The 16,251-nt window shown below is 42.2% G+C and overlaps 1 protein-coding gene across 8 annotated transcripts in view; it reads left to right on the top strand.

Moving 5' to 3' along the window:
* Positions 1-16,251, top strand: part of FOCAD (focadhesin) — a 196,483-nt gene that overhangs the window by 132,560 nt on the left and 47,672 nt on the right. For all 8 annotated transcript variants that reach the window (XM_065549450.1, XM_065549453.1, XM_065549452.1 and 5 more), the window contains one exon: positions 13,895-13,987. In XM_065549450.1, coding sequence (XP_065405522.1) covers positions 13,895-13,987 — 93 coding nt within the window. The remainder of the gene's footprint in view (positions 1-13,894; positions 13,988-16,251) is intronic.

Genomic DNA, 16,251 nt, shown 5'->3' with positions numbered 1-16,251 from the left:
GTCAGGCTGATCTTTTTTAAAGTTTCAGCTCAAATTGTTTCTAAAGAATGAGATTAGGAATTAGGAAAAAAAATTTGCTCATATTTTCAAGAATGCTTAAACTCGTTTGTTGAGCAGTTCTAGCTCCTCCATGTTTGGAGGCAGGACTTTCAATTTGGCCGAGGGTGTTGTCAATTTGGTCAGGGATGTGCCATAAAAAATTGACAAAGTTTTAAGGCTCCAAAGAATCTCAGTTCACACATGATTCATAGAAACCTGCTAGTTGGCAGCTAATTTCTCCAAAGAATCCACCTGCACTGAGCATGCCCCAGCCCGAGTTGCAGGGGCAGAACAATATTTTGCCTGCAGTTGCTCCTCTTGGCAGTCAGAGCTGGCTGTGGCATCAGGCACAGGACCTGAGAGTAAGGAGTCTGTCTCCATTGCCCTCAGTGGTCCCCCTTCTGGTCACAGGCAATGTAGAGGAGGAGGAAGCCTGACTGAAATGCAGAAGGCTGGGGAGTTTTGTGGGAGGGTAGAGATTGGGTCAAAGTCTGTGCAGAATAGATTGGGATCTGAGGGGGCAGGGAGGAATAGTAGGACTTGGAGCCACGGGATGAAACTGGGACTGGGTAGGTGTAGAAGTTGGTATCAGGAGCCAGTGAAGGTAGTAAGTGAAGATAGATTGGACGAAGAACTGTTTATATAGGCATGGGGAGATTGGGACTGGGTCGGCAAGATGACCAGGCTGAGAAGCCTGAGAGTGAGGAGAGGGAAGGGGGTCCAAGGAAGGGAGACCGAGAGTTGGAATGGGAGTCAAGTTGGGGAAAAACAGGGATTCTGACAAGGAGCCCAGAGGGAGAGATTGGGACTGGGATGAGGAACCCAGGGCACACTTGGAGATTGGGGCTGGGAAGAGGATCTGGGAGACAAATCTGGGACAAGTACGGCCAGAAGGGGTCAAGCTTGGCGAGAAAAGGGGCAGAAGGCTCTGTGCCCACTTGAGAACACTCCAGAACCTGGAATTAAACCCAAGATTTCTGAGTGTCTGTATTCCTTTGCTGTCAGCAAATATCTGTGAAATCCACTGATAAAATTACTTTCAGCATACTCTAGTGGCTGGTTCACGTAGACGACGACCTACAGCTGCTATCAGTTACTTCAGGGTTGCCCAACCTACGGCCCACGGGCAATACGCGACCCAGCAGAGCATTTCGGAAGGCCCGCGGCCTGCTTCAACACAGTATACTAATGGCCGATTCATTGGTGTTTTGTTGTCATGTTTACATCATTTTAGTTTACACAAGTGTGTAAATAAAGAATAGTGTACATAGAAACAACATGTCTAAATACACACAAAACAAGCTGAACTTAAAATATAAATCATTAGTAGTGACTTTAAATCTTATTAAAATAAGTAGAATGTATTTGGCCCATACAAGGTTGTGCTTAGGTTTACGTGGCCCTCCTGTGTAATAAGGTTGGTCACCACTGAGATACTCCATTAGCTCAAGTGTCAGACGTCTGTTCAGTGGATCTAACTGTTCCAACCCTGATGATGACCCATGTGGGTGTCAGTGTGATGTCACATGATAGATTTTTTTTTTCAGTTTGTTTTATTAAAAAACCTTATGAAATCATCCATAAAAAGTACTTTAAAAGAACATTAAGGTTGAAAAATCAAGCACTCAAAAGTTAGGAAATGCCTAATTAAGGTTCTTCTTCGAGTGCTGTCCCTGTGGGTTCTCCACTTCAGGTGTTGGTGCGTCCCGCCATTGCTGATCGGAGATTTATGGTAGCAGTGACTGCGCGGGTCGCCTCACAGTGCCACGTGTAACACGCGTATGACCCAAGCCCTCCAGTTCCTTCTCAACTGTCCTTGGCTGAAGACGGAGCTCTGGGGCAGTGTTAGCACTCTTCCCTAAAACAGTTAGAAAAATAGTTTAATTAGATAATTAGTCAGATAGAAAGTTATAGTTAGTGTTAGTGTTACTTTATTAAAAAAAAAAGTGTTATTTCATTAGACTACCTCAGGGGACGGTTACCCGTTAAGATGACTAGTTCTCCAGGCTTCAAACCCTGCGGCTCCTGCCGCGAAGCTATTCCCGTTTCAGACGGGCACTCATTGTGTGTATGCTGTCTGGGTGAGGGGCATATCTCCCAGAAATGCCTCCACTGCAGCAATTTGAAAGCCAGAGCCTGATGCGACAAGGATCTACAGCTAAAAATGATTTAATTGAGAAATCCCTCCAACTAGTGTCAGACAAGCAGACTGTCTCTCTAGGCACTCCTCCAAATGGGAAAGGAGACGGACCCTCTGAAAGACCAAAAAAGACTTCTCTCCTCAGAGAGCACCGCGAAAACAAAGATGGTCTCCTGCCAGATCGCTACCCCCCCGATGCCGACATATGCTCAGGTGAGCATCTATGACACTCCGAGCACTTCCGGCACTGCTGAGGTCCGAGCGAAGGAGACAGACGAGGCACAGACAAAGACATGCCTCCTCCACAGCATTGAGTTCACTGGAATGGGACTCAGCACCAAGCGCCTCCTCAGGTGCCATGCCTCCGCTCTCAGCACTGACAGCGCAGTCAGCATGGGTGGACAAAAACAAGTCGGCACCGGCTGCACCAACTAAACAGTCAGTGTCGGTCAGCACCGATGCAGACACTGGCGAGAGCTGACCCTGCGGCACCCGACAGTTCGGACATTGGCACCCACACAGTCTCTGCTACGCCAGAAAGGTTTCATGATATCGTTGACACCGCACTCCCTGATATTTGGTACCATGGGCTCTCCAACAGGCTATGGAGGAGATCCCAACAGCTTTCATGACATTGCACAATCTTCCAGCAAAGACGAGGAGGACATGTCGGAGCAAAACACCTTCTCACCACACCACTCCTCACCGAAAGCACACCGCACACCGTGGAACCATATGGGACCAAGATACCACCAGATGACTCAACCATGGTGCGGATCACCGTGGATTTACCCCCCTATGGCTTTCCCCATGCCATGCAGTGGCATAGCCAGGTGCAGGGAAGAGCGGGAATGGAAAAAAAAAGGCGCCACCCGCTGCTGCGCTTTTACTGACAGAGCAGCGCTCCCGGGTCTTCAGCGGCACCTCGGCGGCGGGACCTTCACTCGCTCTGCGGGTCTTCAGTGGCATTTCGACGATGAAGCTTCAGTGCCGCCGAAGACACCCGGATGAGTAAAATTAAACAGGTGCCACTTGTGCTCGGTGGGGGAGCGGCCGCTGCCCCCCAGCTACGCTACTGATGCCATGGGCACATTGGGAACCCTGGGCATCTTACAGGGGTCCACATTCCAGGCCTTCCACAGCGCACAGACGCAAACTGCGCTCTAACCCTGTGTCTCCCACGCCGCAGCCCATGGAGGCTCAGGATGTAGGAGAGGACACAGAAACTGGCACAGACCAAGAAACTACGTCTCCTGCTCACAATTCTTCTTCCTCCCTAGACGAGGCTATTATGCCCCCCTCCCACCAGCTTCGGCGGATGATTTCAAGTAGTTTCAGGACTGTTTAAGCAGGTCGCTCACAGCCAGGACATCCTCCTAGAGGAGGTGCAGACAAACCAATACAAGCTGGTACAAATACTACAACCATCATCTACCTCCAAAATCGCTCTTCCCTTCAACAATGCCATCTTAGATCCAGCGGAGACCGTTTGGCAGACACCAGCCTCAATTCCGCCAACGTGCAAAAGAGCGGATAGAAAGTACTATGTACCCTCAAAGGGGCAGACTTTCTCTTTGCACATCCACCCCCCAACTCCTTAATGGTCAATGCTGCAAATCAACGTGGCAAATAACCACAGTTTAAATCAACATCACAGGAGAAAGAGCACAAGAGACTAGACCTGTTTGGGCGTAAAGTTTACTCTTCAGGCACCCTACAATTCAGAGTGGCCAATTATTCTGCATTGTTGGCAAAATACGACTACGATGACTACAGGAAACTTAGCTCGTTCACAGCAGAGCTCCCAGAGGAGAAACAGTCACAATTTCAAGCCATCATCAAGGAGGGTCAACTGATAGCCAAAACAGCCCTACTGGCGTCACTAGACACCGTGGATATGGCAGCCAGAACCACGGCCAGAGTCGTAGTAATGTGCTGGGCATCCTGGCTACAGGCCACGGGTATACCCAAGGAACTCCAAACAAAGGTAGAAGACCTACCTTTCAATCGAGAAAAGCTTTTCTCAAAGTAAACTGATGAGGTGTTTCATTCGATGAAGGACTCTCGGGCCACCCTCCGCACTTTGGGGACATATATCCCACCTGTGAAGAGAAGGTACCAGCCGTATCAGAGACTTAGAGACTCCTCTAACAGCCGGCAACAACATTAGCCTTACAACAATCAATGGCAACGTTCACAGCGTCAACGAATGCCCCAGTCACAGGCGCCCACTTCCCAATCGGCTCCTCCAAAACCACAATTTTAAAAAGTTGGTCGAGGGTTTGAACAACCTCCCTCACAAGACAGCACCTATGCGTGACCCGTCCCCAATTTTTGGTCATTGACTTCTCCCTTTTTTATCACATCTGAGCCTCAATAACATCGGACCAATGATTTTAGAAATAGGTTGGGATATACTATCCCCTTTACCTCCCGATCACCTACCCTACTCCCTTCCACGTCCCTCTTCAGGACCCTTCTCACGAGCACCTGTTATGACAAGAAGTTGATCATCTTCTACAACTAGGTGCCGTGGAACAAGTTCCATTACAATTCATAGGAAAGGGATTCTACGCCCATTATTTCCTGACCCAGAAGAAGAACGGGCAATGGAGACTTATCCTGGACCTAAGGAAGCTCAACAAGTTTGTACACTCCCAAAAGTTCAAAATGGTCACATTGGGCATGATTCTCCCAGTGCTGCAACAGGGAGCCCTCAATCTCCAAGATGCTTATTTCCATATCACCATTCATCCTGCTCACAGGAAATTTCTGCATTTCATGGTAGGACAGTAACACTTCCAGCAGAGTACTACCATTCGGCCTATCCACTCCACCAAGAGTTTTCTCCAAAACCCTAGCTGTGGTAGCAGCATTTCTATGCAAACAGGGAATTATGAACTTCTCCTACCTGTACGATTGCCTTCTCAAAGGCCCAACTTGACAAGAAACAATGGACACAGTCCAGACCACTATCACACTGTTCTGGGAGCTAGGGTTACAAATAAACGAACGGAAATGGACTGTAATCCTGGTCCAACAACTGGACTTCATTGGGGCATACCTCAATGCCATAGAAGCCAAGGCATCCCTGCCCCCAGCCGGATTCACAACTATCACAAAGCTTATCTCCGAGGTATGAGCCAACCCCCAAATACAGACTTGTATTGTCCTGCAACTACTAGGACACATGGCAGCCACAACATTCATGGTATGACACACAAGACTACATATGCGGTGCCTACAGGGCTGATTAAGCACAGTATACATACCCAGCAAACAGCATACACAAATGACTCGCAGTACCACCCAGTGTCCTGGACTCTTTACCATGGTGGACAAGACTACAAAACATTTGTATAGGCATCAACAGGAACACCCATCAATCGTGATCACCACAGATGCCTCACTGATAGGTTGGGGCACACATATGAATCAACACACGATTCAAGGCAAATGGTCTCTGGTGGAGACTCAGTTACACATCAACTTACTAGAGCAGCATGTAGTCCGCAGTGCCTGCATATAAAGAACATATAAAGAACAAGTCCATTCGCATCATGACTGACAATATTGCATGCATGTTTTACATCAACCGCCAAGGAGGCGCTGGTTCACACTCGCTATGCACCGAAGCCATGAAACTATGGAACTGGTGCATACAACACAACATAAACATCTTGGCATCCTACCTACCCGGGTGTCAGAATGCGATGGTGGACACACTCAGCAGGTACTTCTCCCAAGACCACGAATGGGAGATGAATGACGAGGTTCTGAAATCAATCTTCAACCGGTGGCGCATTCCCATTATCGACTTGTTTGCATCCCCAACGAACTGCACATGCGCAACATTCTGTATGCATGTGAGACTGGGACCACGATCACTGGGGAGGTGCAACTTGTATGCCTTTCTACTGATTCGACTGATATCACGTGTGATACACAAGATGTGAACAGACAGGGCCAAGGTTATCCTCATAGTCCCGACATGGCCCAGACAAGCATGGTACCCTTACCTGAAGCACACAGTATATACATACAGCCCTGCATGGATACAAAATGTATATCTGCAGATGTAAAGCGGATATCTACGAAGTTGCTGGACTCTACCAGGAACTTTATCTGTTTTCTCTGTTTTCTCTACCTCATGTGACTCTCTTATTCAAAATAACTGTAGTATTTTACTAACGAAAGTGCTTAGAGTCTAACCCAGAGGTAGGCAACCTATGGCATGGGTGCCGAAGGCGGCACGCAAGCTGATTTTCAGCGGCACTTACACTGCCCAGGTCCTGGTCACTGGTCCTTGGGTGCTCCGCATTTTAATTTAATTTTAAATTAATTTAAACATTTTAAAAACCTTATTTACTTTACATACAACAATAGTTTAGTTCTATATTATAGACTTATAGAAAGAGACCTTCTAAAAATGTTAAAATGTATTACTGGCACGCGAAACCTTAAATTAGAGTTAATATATGAAGACTCGGCACACCACTTCTGAAAGGTTGCCGACCCCAGGTCAAACCTGTGAAGCATGCTACTTAGCATTATAGCACCTCCAAGGACACAGCCCTTAGCTAACATTAATGAAAAGACTTAAAATCAAGGTTAATTTGGGGGCAGCAAATATTAATTTATTTGATCCTTTATTGAAAAGATCAACCAAATAGTGCTCTGTGGTCATCTAATTGATTAGGGATTAGAGGTTATCAGTGTAATGACCACAGTGGCACACTCAGGTTTGTCACTTTCTAGGGACTTATTCTGGGCTCACCACTGTGAATATTTACTTGGGGAATCGCAGTAATTGTATGTGGAAAATAAGTTGTGTAATTACATTTGTATTTTTGCATGTGGTTTTTTTTGAAAATCAAGTTCCAAATTTGTGATGAGAAGTGGGGCTTGAGGCCACCAAGTTTGTTGTGAGACTTATCCAATGTATAGATTAACGAGGTTCTGCTCTGTGTGTGTGCATATCTGAGCAAAAGGTATAGGTTGTGTATCCGAAGAGAGAGAATATTATGTAAATCGTTCCATGTGCTCAAGTATTTATAAAACAAAAACAAGTAAAAACAAAACAAAACAGTTTTTAGCTGCAGTTTAAATTTAACTATAACAATAGCACAATGGTAATTTGCTATTAAATCTTAAGGGATTAGGCTGTTACTGTTTGTCTCCTAGATGCTATCCTAGCTGAGGCATTGGATGTAGGTATAATATCTGTCAACAAGAGTAGATTAAGATGCAGGGATATTTTTTTCCCCATGTTATTTGAGCTGGTTTCTCATGGGAAGCAGAACATGCCTTCAATAAACAGTGGTGTGTTTGAAGTATCGTATTGCCCTTTACTGGTCACTAGTGACTTGAAGGAGCAGCTTGTCTCTCCCTCGCAAGTGTTTGAGCACTGTTTTATTGTTTGGTAAAGGAAGCTTGGCAATGTGCCTTTGAAAGAACATTCGAGTTACTGTAGTAATATTGGTCAAAGGTCACTTAAATCATGTGTATCTACTTTATTATTTTCTAAAGGGCCCACCTCACCATGCATCTTGGCTGGTGTTGTGCAAGAAATCTCTTAAGGTTTATCGCTATCACTTGGGCTAGAATGGCCAATAATTACCTGCTACTGTTTCAGCAGTTTGGAATCATTATCTAGGATGGGCTTACAGGGAATAATCCCTTTTAGGCTTCACTTGTCTTTATTATGAAAATGAATCAGTAGGAATAGTCACATATGTTCACATCATGGCCCATATGTTTTGATGGTTCTGTAAATGTATGCTTTGGGTTAGATGCATTAAAGCTGTTAAGCATTTACCCAGCTACTAATCTTTTATTTCCTTAATGGAGATGAAGTGGACTGTGTTTGTTACATATAAATGGTGTCTGAAGGAGTCTTCTTTTGGTACAAAAGTACAGTGAACAGTGGCATTTTAATTCCTGATTGCTGGAGTGTCTTTAAAACAAAGAAGGCCTATTAGAACCAAATTGTTTAGCATTATTATGTATTATTATGATTATTTGTATTGGGATATTGCTACAAACTGCAGTGAGGTTTGGGGCCCACTTAGATTGTAAATTCTTTGAAGCAGGGACCACCTTTTTGTTGTGTTTGTACAGCACCTAGCACAATGGGGTCCTGGTCCATGACTGAGGCTCCTAGGTGGAGTCTTGTGCAGGACTAGCATAGAGCCCTGCAGTGGGACTAGGATCCTACAGGTCCTGCAGGACTCACTGTCATAATAGTGGGAACGAGATTAAAAAAAGTCCCACACAGGGCTTTACTCCTAGGTACCATCACAATACAAATACTAGATGATGATGATGCTTAGGCACCATGCACACACACATAATGACAAACAGTCCCTGCTCCAAAGAATTTACAATCTAAGTAAGCTCTTCAGTTGTACCATGATGAAATGTGTCTTTGTGAAACACAGGGAAGATCACCCCATGCTCATTTTTGTGCTGGTTTGGTTTCAGTATAATCACATAATTTAAAGGGTTTATGCAGCCTAATGTCCTGTAACATTAGGAGTTATATTTGGGATATATATAAAGGTTGGAAAATTCAGAACAATAGCCCAAACTAGTTCTAGTATGCTCTTTCGTGCCTAGACAGTATTATCCTAAGTTCATATTGCCAAGAAACATACAAAATTAATAGGGTTTATTTTGCTATTCTCATAAAATGGCACATGTGCCCTCTGCTGGCTATGTATCTGCAGTGGATGAATGAACACTGTTCACAAAGGATGGTCCATAGCAGGGCAAATGCTGAGAGAGAAAATGTATCCAAACCCCTCTCTGGCTTGGGTTTTATTGCATGGCTTCTGGTTTTACCCAAATTGACACCAGTTTTACAGAAGTCTGTAGCTGCATTCTTGCCTCTCACTTTTACAAATAGCTAACTAAAAAAATACAAACCCAGAAAAGTACAAAATTATAGAGGGTAGCTTCTCCTGTATTTTCCCAGAGCTCCCTGCACAACTTCTTTGCTTGTGTCTCATCTGACAGAGAAAACACCCTTATTTTAAGGTGTTAAGCCTAACTAGAGTGAGCTGCATGTAGCTGGCTCCCTGCTGGTAGTGTCTACCTGAGCTGTTGCTGAAATCTAAGCTGGGAATTCTCCTCAAAACTTCAGGCTGCCTGGCTTGGCAGGACCTTCCTAAGAACACCACTGGAGCAGGGTGTGGCAGAGCTCCATGATCCCTTGCAGGGGCTCCAAAAGACCTGTCCCATGGTCGAATACCAAAATTACATATTCACAAAGAATTTGCTAGTATTAGGGCTCTAGTTTGATCCAGCATCATCCAAGCCTAGTTAGTACTTATAAATCCACAACGTTTCAGAGGTCATCAGGATGGTACATCCAATGTTGAGTGTATTAAATCCACCAGGGCTCTTTATAAAAAGCTATGGTCATCAAGCGAGGGAACAGAAACAAAGCCATTTGACTTGAGTGTCCGACTTCTGAGCAAGAGTAAAGAACATCATCCCTGACTCTCTTGCAGATTCTCAACAGAGACTGAGAGTTATTCAAAGTAATATATGTTTAATATTTTTAAATACAGAATATTTCCACAAAGCGAAGGCAGCTTCACAGATTTTTTTTTTGAAAAAAATCCAATATATGCTGGGCTTTTTTCACTGAACACTCTTCAAGCAACTTTATTCAGAGAACTCTGACAACATGATGCTGGTGCACAAAGATGATTTACAGTTGGAAGGCACTATATTCTGCTGATAATTCGTTATGCTTCAGTAGTGCTTTTGATTCAAACATATCAAAGCACATTATGAACAGCATTCCTGTTCCTCCTCCATGAAAACATAGAGGATTATAAAGGCCTGCTCTTACTCTCATTTAAGTCAGTTTGGGTTTCCCCTTTTGCTTCAATCAGCACAGAATCAAGCAGGGCTATATAGCTGATTTCTACACTAGAAGACAAGGTGGAAGGACTGCAGTTGAAATTAAGGGAAACCAGGGAAGTTGAACAGGATAAATCACAAAGATGCAGCAGACTGAGACCACAAATGAGATCAAGTTGGAGGAAGATGATGGAAGAAAATATTAACATGGAAGGAAATAGCTATTCTCTCTCTCTATGAAGAATTTGAAGGGGATCATATTGAGAAGAGACTAAAAGACAGACATCAAGCCAGAACTCAAAATAAATAATTATTTAAAGAGAGCCACTGGAGAAGAAAAGATAAACTAGACTGATTGGTGATCCTCTAATGAGGAAGAGACAAGATCAGAGATGTGACAAGACAGACAAATAGCATCTTTATTAATACTGAGGTAGGGCGTTGTTTGTTTGGGGGAAGAATGAGGGTATGTTTTGGAGGTAAGAGGCTTTTCTGGAGTTTTTCCTTTTTTGTTATCTCCATTTGATTATTTAAAACTGCTGTGTTTTATTTGTGTTTTAATATTAATTTTGCCAGTGGTTATTGTAAGTCTGATTATTGGCAAGGCACTCAGCTTTTGTGTGGGCATTGTTTTTAAAAAATAAAGGATAACATCCCCTTTTTGTAGTCCATGAGGAAACTAACGACATAAGAAAAGGGAAATACAAAAGAATCAAGGACAACTTCAGGGACGTGAGAAGATAAATGATGATGTAGTTGAACTCTGGTACTTATCTTGGTTATGCTTTCCATGCCTAAGGCGAGGAGAAGACCAATGGATGTGCCAATAGTGTAGAAAGGAGGTGTTTGGGTTCATAGAACTTTGGAATGCTTTTCATGTTGAGCAGTGGCTACAGTCTGTGTAAGCAGAAAGAGTAATAATAACTTTCTGGGATTAAGCCTCACAGCATTGTTTACTGTAGGTAGGCTTTAGACTAGGTATGACGTGCCTGGTGTTGGTATGTGTAACAGAGAATCTGGCATGTTCTTTTAATTTAAAAGTGAAAAGTATAGACCTTAAAAAATGGATATGGAAATATATCCCATCTCACCCTGCCTGACATGTTTCCTTTTCCTTTATTAAAAATGTATTACCCTGGAAACCTCTGATATTAAATAACTTGTTTCCAGTGGACTCCAATGGCTGTCATGACAATTTTTTATGTTTTTGGTAAAGGCAGACAGTAGACATAATTGGACACTAGCAGCAACAAAAACTAATTCTTTCTGACCACCATGGAATATTGTGAGACATAACAATGCACAGCAGTCATTTAAATTACAGAGCTTGCTTTTGTTGTGGTCCGGAAAACACTGCTGTTAAAAAGGTGGTAGTGAGGGAACCAAACCGTGATCCTCCATCTTCTTTTAATAAAATGTTGTTATAATTAAGCTGCTAAACAGAGAGAGAAAAGTATTGTGTCATTTAGTTTTTTAGTATTTTATCTGCTTGTTTAGTAAACTCCTTTCTATAAGCTTATAAATTCTAACAAACCAAAATTTCTTTAACGTTCATTTTTATTAAAAATGTCATTCAGAGGAGTCTAAGGGTCTTGATGATTGGGTATGTAGGGTGGGAAACTGAGTCAGAAGTAAACCCAATTTAGGCTTAATCAATTTCCGCCTTTATTTATACAGTTTCAGACAGAATTATTGTTACTTAGTGTCTGGTCATAAATTTAAGATAGACAAGACAGAATAGGTAAATGGGCCCAAGTTACCACATTAAAGGGCACTGAGAAGTCCTTCCATTGCTTCCCCTGATCTCCTGGTCTGGTCCTTCAGTCCCATCCTTCAGTTTCTGGTGCAGTGTTTCTCCAGTTTGGGCCCATGTTCACTTGGATCCTTATAAATCCTCATATTACAAATTATTTAATCTTTATCCAGTTGGCTTTTAGCATATCACCACTTGATTTTTTTTTTTTTTATGTAACCCGTACATTACGCATGTCCAAACTTTATGCAACTTCTGCATTTTTCCTGCTGGTTTTGGTGTTTTTGGGTCATGTTATCCTGAGTCAGCCGGAAAAAGGTGTGTGTGTGGGTTAATTATCATTACTTGTTTTTGTACCTCTTAGTTACTACTTCCAGTATGATACACTATTGATCTTGCCAGCAACAATATAAATTTAAACAAATCAGCAATCTATATCAAAAAGAATTGACAAAAACACACTCAGGTCAGGTAAGGTCTTGACCTAAATGTTACCTTATCTATACTCATTCACTATCCGTAATTTAAAAAAAGGTTTCAAAGCTCTTAATCTTATAATTAACAATCCTTCATTTTTATTTCTCTTTGTGTGTGCGTATATGTATACATGTGTTACCCTTCTACCATTAAATCTATTGAGGGATGGGGTGGCGGGTACTCTATGATTCTTTAATGTTAGCATTTCTTTATCTTCTGTAAACATATGTTAGGGGATTTTTATTACTCAAACTCCAGAACCTTGTATTTGTGTATTTCCAAACCTTGTCAGGTTTTTTTTCTGTTACAGATTTTGAGGTGCTTGTGGTTTTGGGGTCTTGATATTTAGTTGCTTTTAATGATACCCCAACATAATTAAATTATTCCAGTTTCTTTGGCAAGAATTTTTCATTGCTATGTTTTACCTATGATTGGGGCTCATGATTCTGTAAATTCAGGCCCCAGTCCATCAAAGCACTTAAGCATATGCTTAGTTCTGAACACTTGAGCAATCCCATTACAGTGTAGCTAGCTACTTTCTGGTGCAGTACAACAGCTTTAGTAAACAAACTGTTGTTAAGCTGCACAAATGGTTACCAGAGGCAGGCTCTGCGGAAATGAACAGCCGGATACCAATTTACCAATGGATAGAAAATGAAGTTGTTGTTATTAAGACCACTTATCTTGTCTTGATTTCAGCTGTGAAATTTCCAGTCTGAGTTTTAAGCTAGAATATTTCATAGATAAATTCCTTTGTTTAAAACAATGCTTGTCTATAAAGATTGGGTCCAAATCTACTCTGTTGCCCGACTGCAGCTACCTTGACTAATAACCCCACCTTCCATCCCTCCTTAAAACTCGCTACTTTGATTAACCTGCCACAACTAATTTCCATTTTTGTCATTTACTTCTGTTCTTGTGTGTAACATAGCACTTCTAAAATAGAACTTGAATTTAAAGAAAAAACAAACGAATTTCGAACTATCAAGCCAAACCACAATTGCAAATAAAAACAAACTAAATCACTCTGTATTCTGTTGCATCCCTTGTTTGTTATATGTTTAGTTTAGGGCCCAAACCTGCCAACGGCTACTAAGTGTAGTGCTTCCTATTGGGAATAATGCACTGACCTCACTGGGATCAATTTATCAATTCAGTAGCATTTGAATATTGAAATAGCATCCATCAGCATAATATCTAAGTGCTGCTGTAAACTAATCATAGCAGTGAGTATTGTACTTGGGTGTTTGTAGGATCAGCCCATTAATTTGTAAACTCTTCGGAGCATATGAACATTGTCTTATGCTTGTAAAGCACTATAACTTGCATGACACTGCAGAAATTGTAATTGAATTCAGTGGCATTTCAATTGTGTGGCTGAAGCAGAGTTTGACCCATTAAACTTAATACCATTCTATTCAAAAACTTTCAAGTACTCCTTCAGTTAGCTAGATTGTCTTTTAGCTTTAGTATTTTATTTTTCTTTGGACAGTTAAGTACAGTACAAAAAAGATCATTTGTCTTTATTCTTAAAATGCTAGCGATGGATGTAAATAACATTCTTGTTAAATTAATTCTAATATAACGTAAGTCCTGTTCGGTTTGTCATGCAGGTTAGTATCCAGCCTTCTGAATGGCACCGCTCTCTCCTTCTTCCTCAGTGCTGGCTGGGATTTATGAGTAGAACATACCATGCAGTTTTACAGGTAATTTGAGTTGTGTGGTGTTTTGTGTATTTTCAGTTTTACAATCAAGGACTTCCCTGCACATATCAACATTTTTTTAGAAAGACTTTGCATTTCAACTTGAATGCAAGAAAATTAAATAAACATAAGGCAAGTCTTCAGGTTAAAGGTTGATAAGAGTTCAGCCACAGCCAGCGTCTGATGAAGGCAAATTTTGCACAGGTCTGGTGCAAAATCCTGCTCAAGAATTGACACTCCTAGGCTTACTCCTGTTCAGAGTCCCACTGGAGTCAATGGTTCAGACTGTGTATCACTATTAGAATTTCGTCTCTGACCTTGAATTTTAATAAATTATTCATTACTGAAAGGAATTGCATGAAAATACTGGAGAGTGGGACAATCTGGATAGAAAAGAAACGGAGCTCCCCTTCCAAAAAAAAAAAAAGTTTCATATAAGTCTTTTTTCTCCACACACACCCACACACACACACCCTTTCTCTTTGTAATCCTTTGTTTCAGTCAGGACTAGAAAGAGAAATGCTGTCGTATTATAAGAGAGACTGTATTGGCAGTATTTCTGACCCACCCCAAAGCAGGAAGTACTGGAAATTTGACCAGAGAATCTGTTCCAGTGAGATTATGCAGCCTGATTTCCAGACCACAGAGGTTCCAATCTATAAAATTGTAGCAATAAATAGCTTCCCTGTCAAAAGCAATGTATGGTTGGCTTTGTCCTGCTATCAGGGATGATTCATGTTTTCTCCCCATGTATGTCAAGTGATACTGGACACTTTCATAGTCTGAGCAGCTCAGACTGCTGAGTAAATTCCAAACGTTTCATGGAAGTATCGTCTTTGGTGAGGTAATGTAACAGAATTTATACATGAATGAGGGACCATTAGAGATACCATTTTCAAAGCAAATCACTTTTTAGTTAGCAGCAAAATGTCAGGTTTAAACACAGCCTTGTTACAAAACAGAACTAGCAAACCTACTTTTTAAATAGTAATTTTAGGTCTTAACTATAGAGAGTAGTACTTGTTGCCTATATTTTGTTATCCTTTTCTTTCATCCGTCTACCTCGAACACTAAGATTTTGTGAGAAGAACAGCTTTTATCAGCTCTGCTTCTGAAATCCTCTCTAGGATTTTCTGTCATTTACTGGAGCATTGAAGCATATCGTTGTAACTTTGAAGTCTGCTCCCATGTATTTACTTGCTCCTCTTTTCAGAGAACTAGAATAATTATACCTTATGCTTCTGTAGCAGTTTTCATCTGATACTGTCAAAGCACTTTACAAATATAAGTTATCATAATATGCCTGTGAGGAAGTGAGGGAGTTATATTCCCATTTTACATATTGAGGACTGAGGCACAGAGCGCCTAAGGGCTCAGTCCTGCAAGGTGCTAAGCACTCTACCCAGTCTAGCAAAACACGTAAGTATGTGTTTTGCTTTAAGCACTTGAGAAGTCCCATTAAGAGTATGTGTACATGCTTAAGTGCCTTGCAGGATTGAGCCTTTAAAGGTATGTTTACACTGTAGCTGGGAGTGAACCTTCTAGCCCGGGTAGACAATCTTGTACTAGCGGACAGGTGTGCTAATAATAGCAGTGTGGATGTTGCTGCACGGGCAGAGACTCAGGCTCGCCACCCAAGCTCGGACCCAAGGGGTCAAGTAAGCTTGCACTCGAGTGGCTAGCCTGAGCCTCCATGGGTGCAGCAACATCCATTTCACTATTTTTAGTAGGTCGGCTCAAGCCCCACTCGAGTCTGTTTACTGGGGCTGGGAGGCACGCTCCCAACTGCAGTGTAAATATTCCCACCGTGACTACGGTCATACAGGCCTGAACTTAGCAATGTGCACAAATACATGCTTAGGTTCTTGTGGAATTGGAATGGACTTAAGCATGTGTTTAAAGTTGAGGATGTGTTTAGATGCTCTGCTGAATCTGGATCATAGAGAATCAGTGGCAGAGCTGGGAATGGAACGTAGGAGACCTGACTCCTGGTCCTGTCTATAACTACTATGATCAGACTTCTTTATTTAGTCTTAGTGCTTGTTTGTAAGGAGTTTTAGTGCATAGTAAGACAGAATGTGAATCTACAGCAAACGAGCTGGCCATGTGACCTTGCTGCCACACACTAACAGTTCCACAGTGTGCTTGAAATGGAAGTGGGCCAGAACATATTATGGATTCTGTTGTTGTGCACTAGAAGTTTCATGGTGTGCTTTGACGTACTCCCCTTTTAAGCACACTGTGGAACTTCTAGTGCGCAGCAGCAG

The sequence above is a fragment of the Chrysemys picta genome, chromosome 6 (genome assembly GCF_011386835.1).
Source record: "Chrysemys picta bellii isolate R12L10 chromosome 6, ASM1138683v2, whole genome shotgun sequence".
NCBI lineage: Eukaryota > Metazoa > Chordata > Testudines > Emydidae > Chrysemys > Chrysemys picta.
This window is presented reverse-complemented; position numbering and strand designations above follow the sequence as displayed.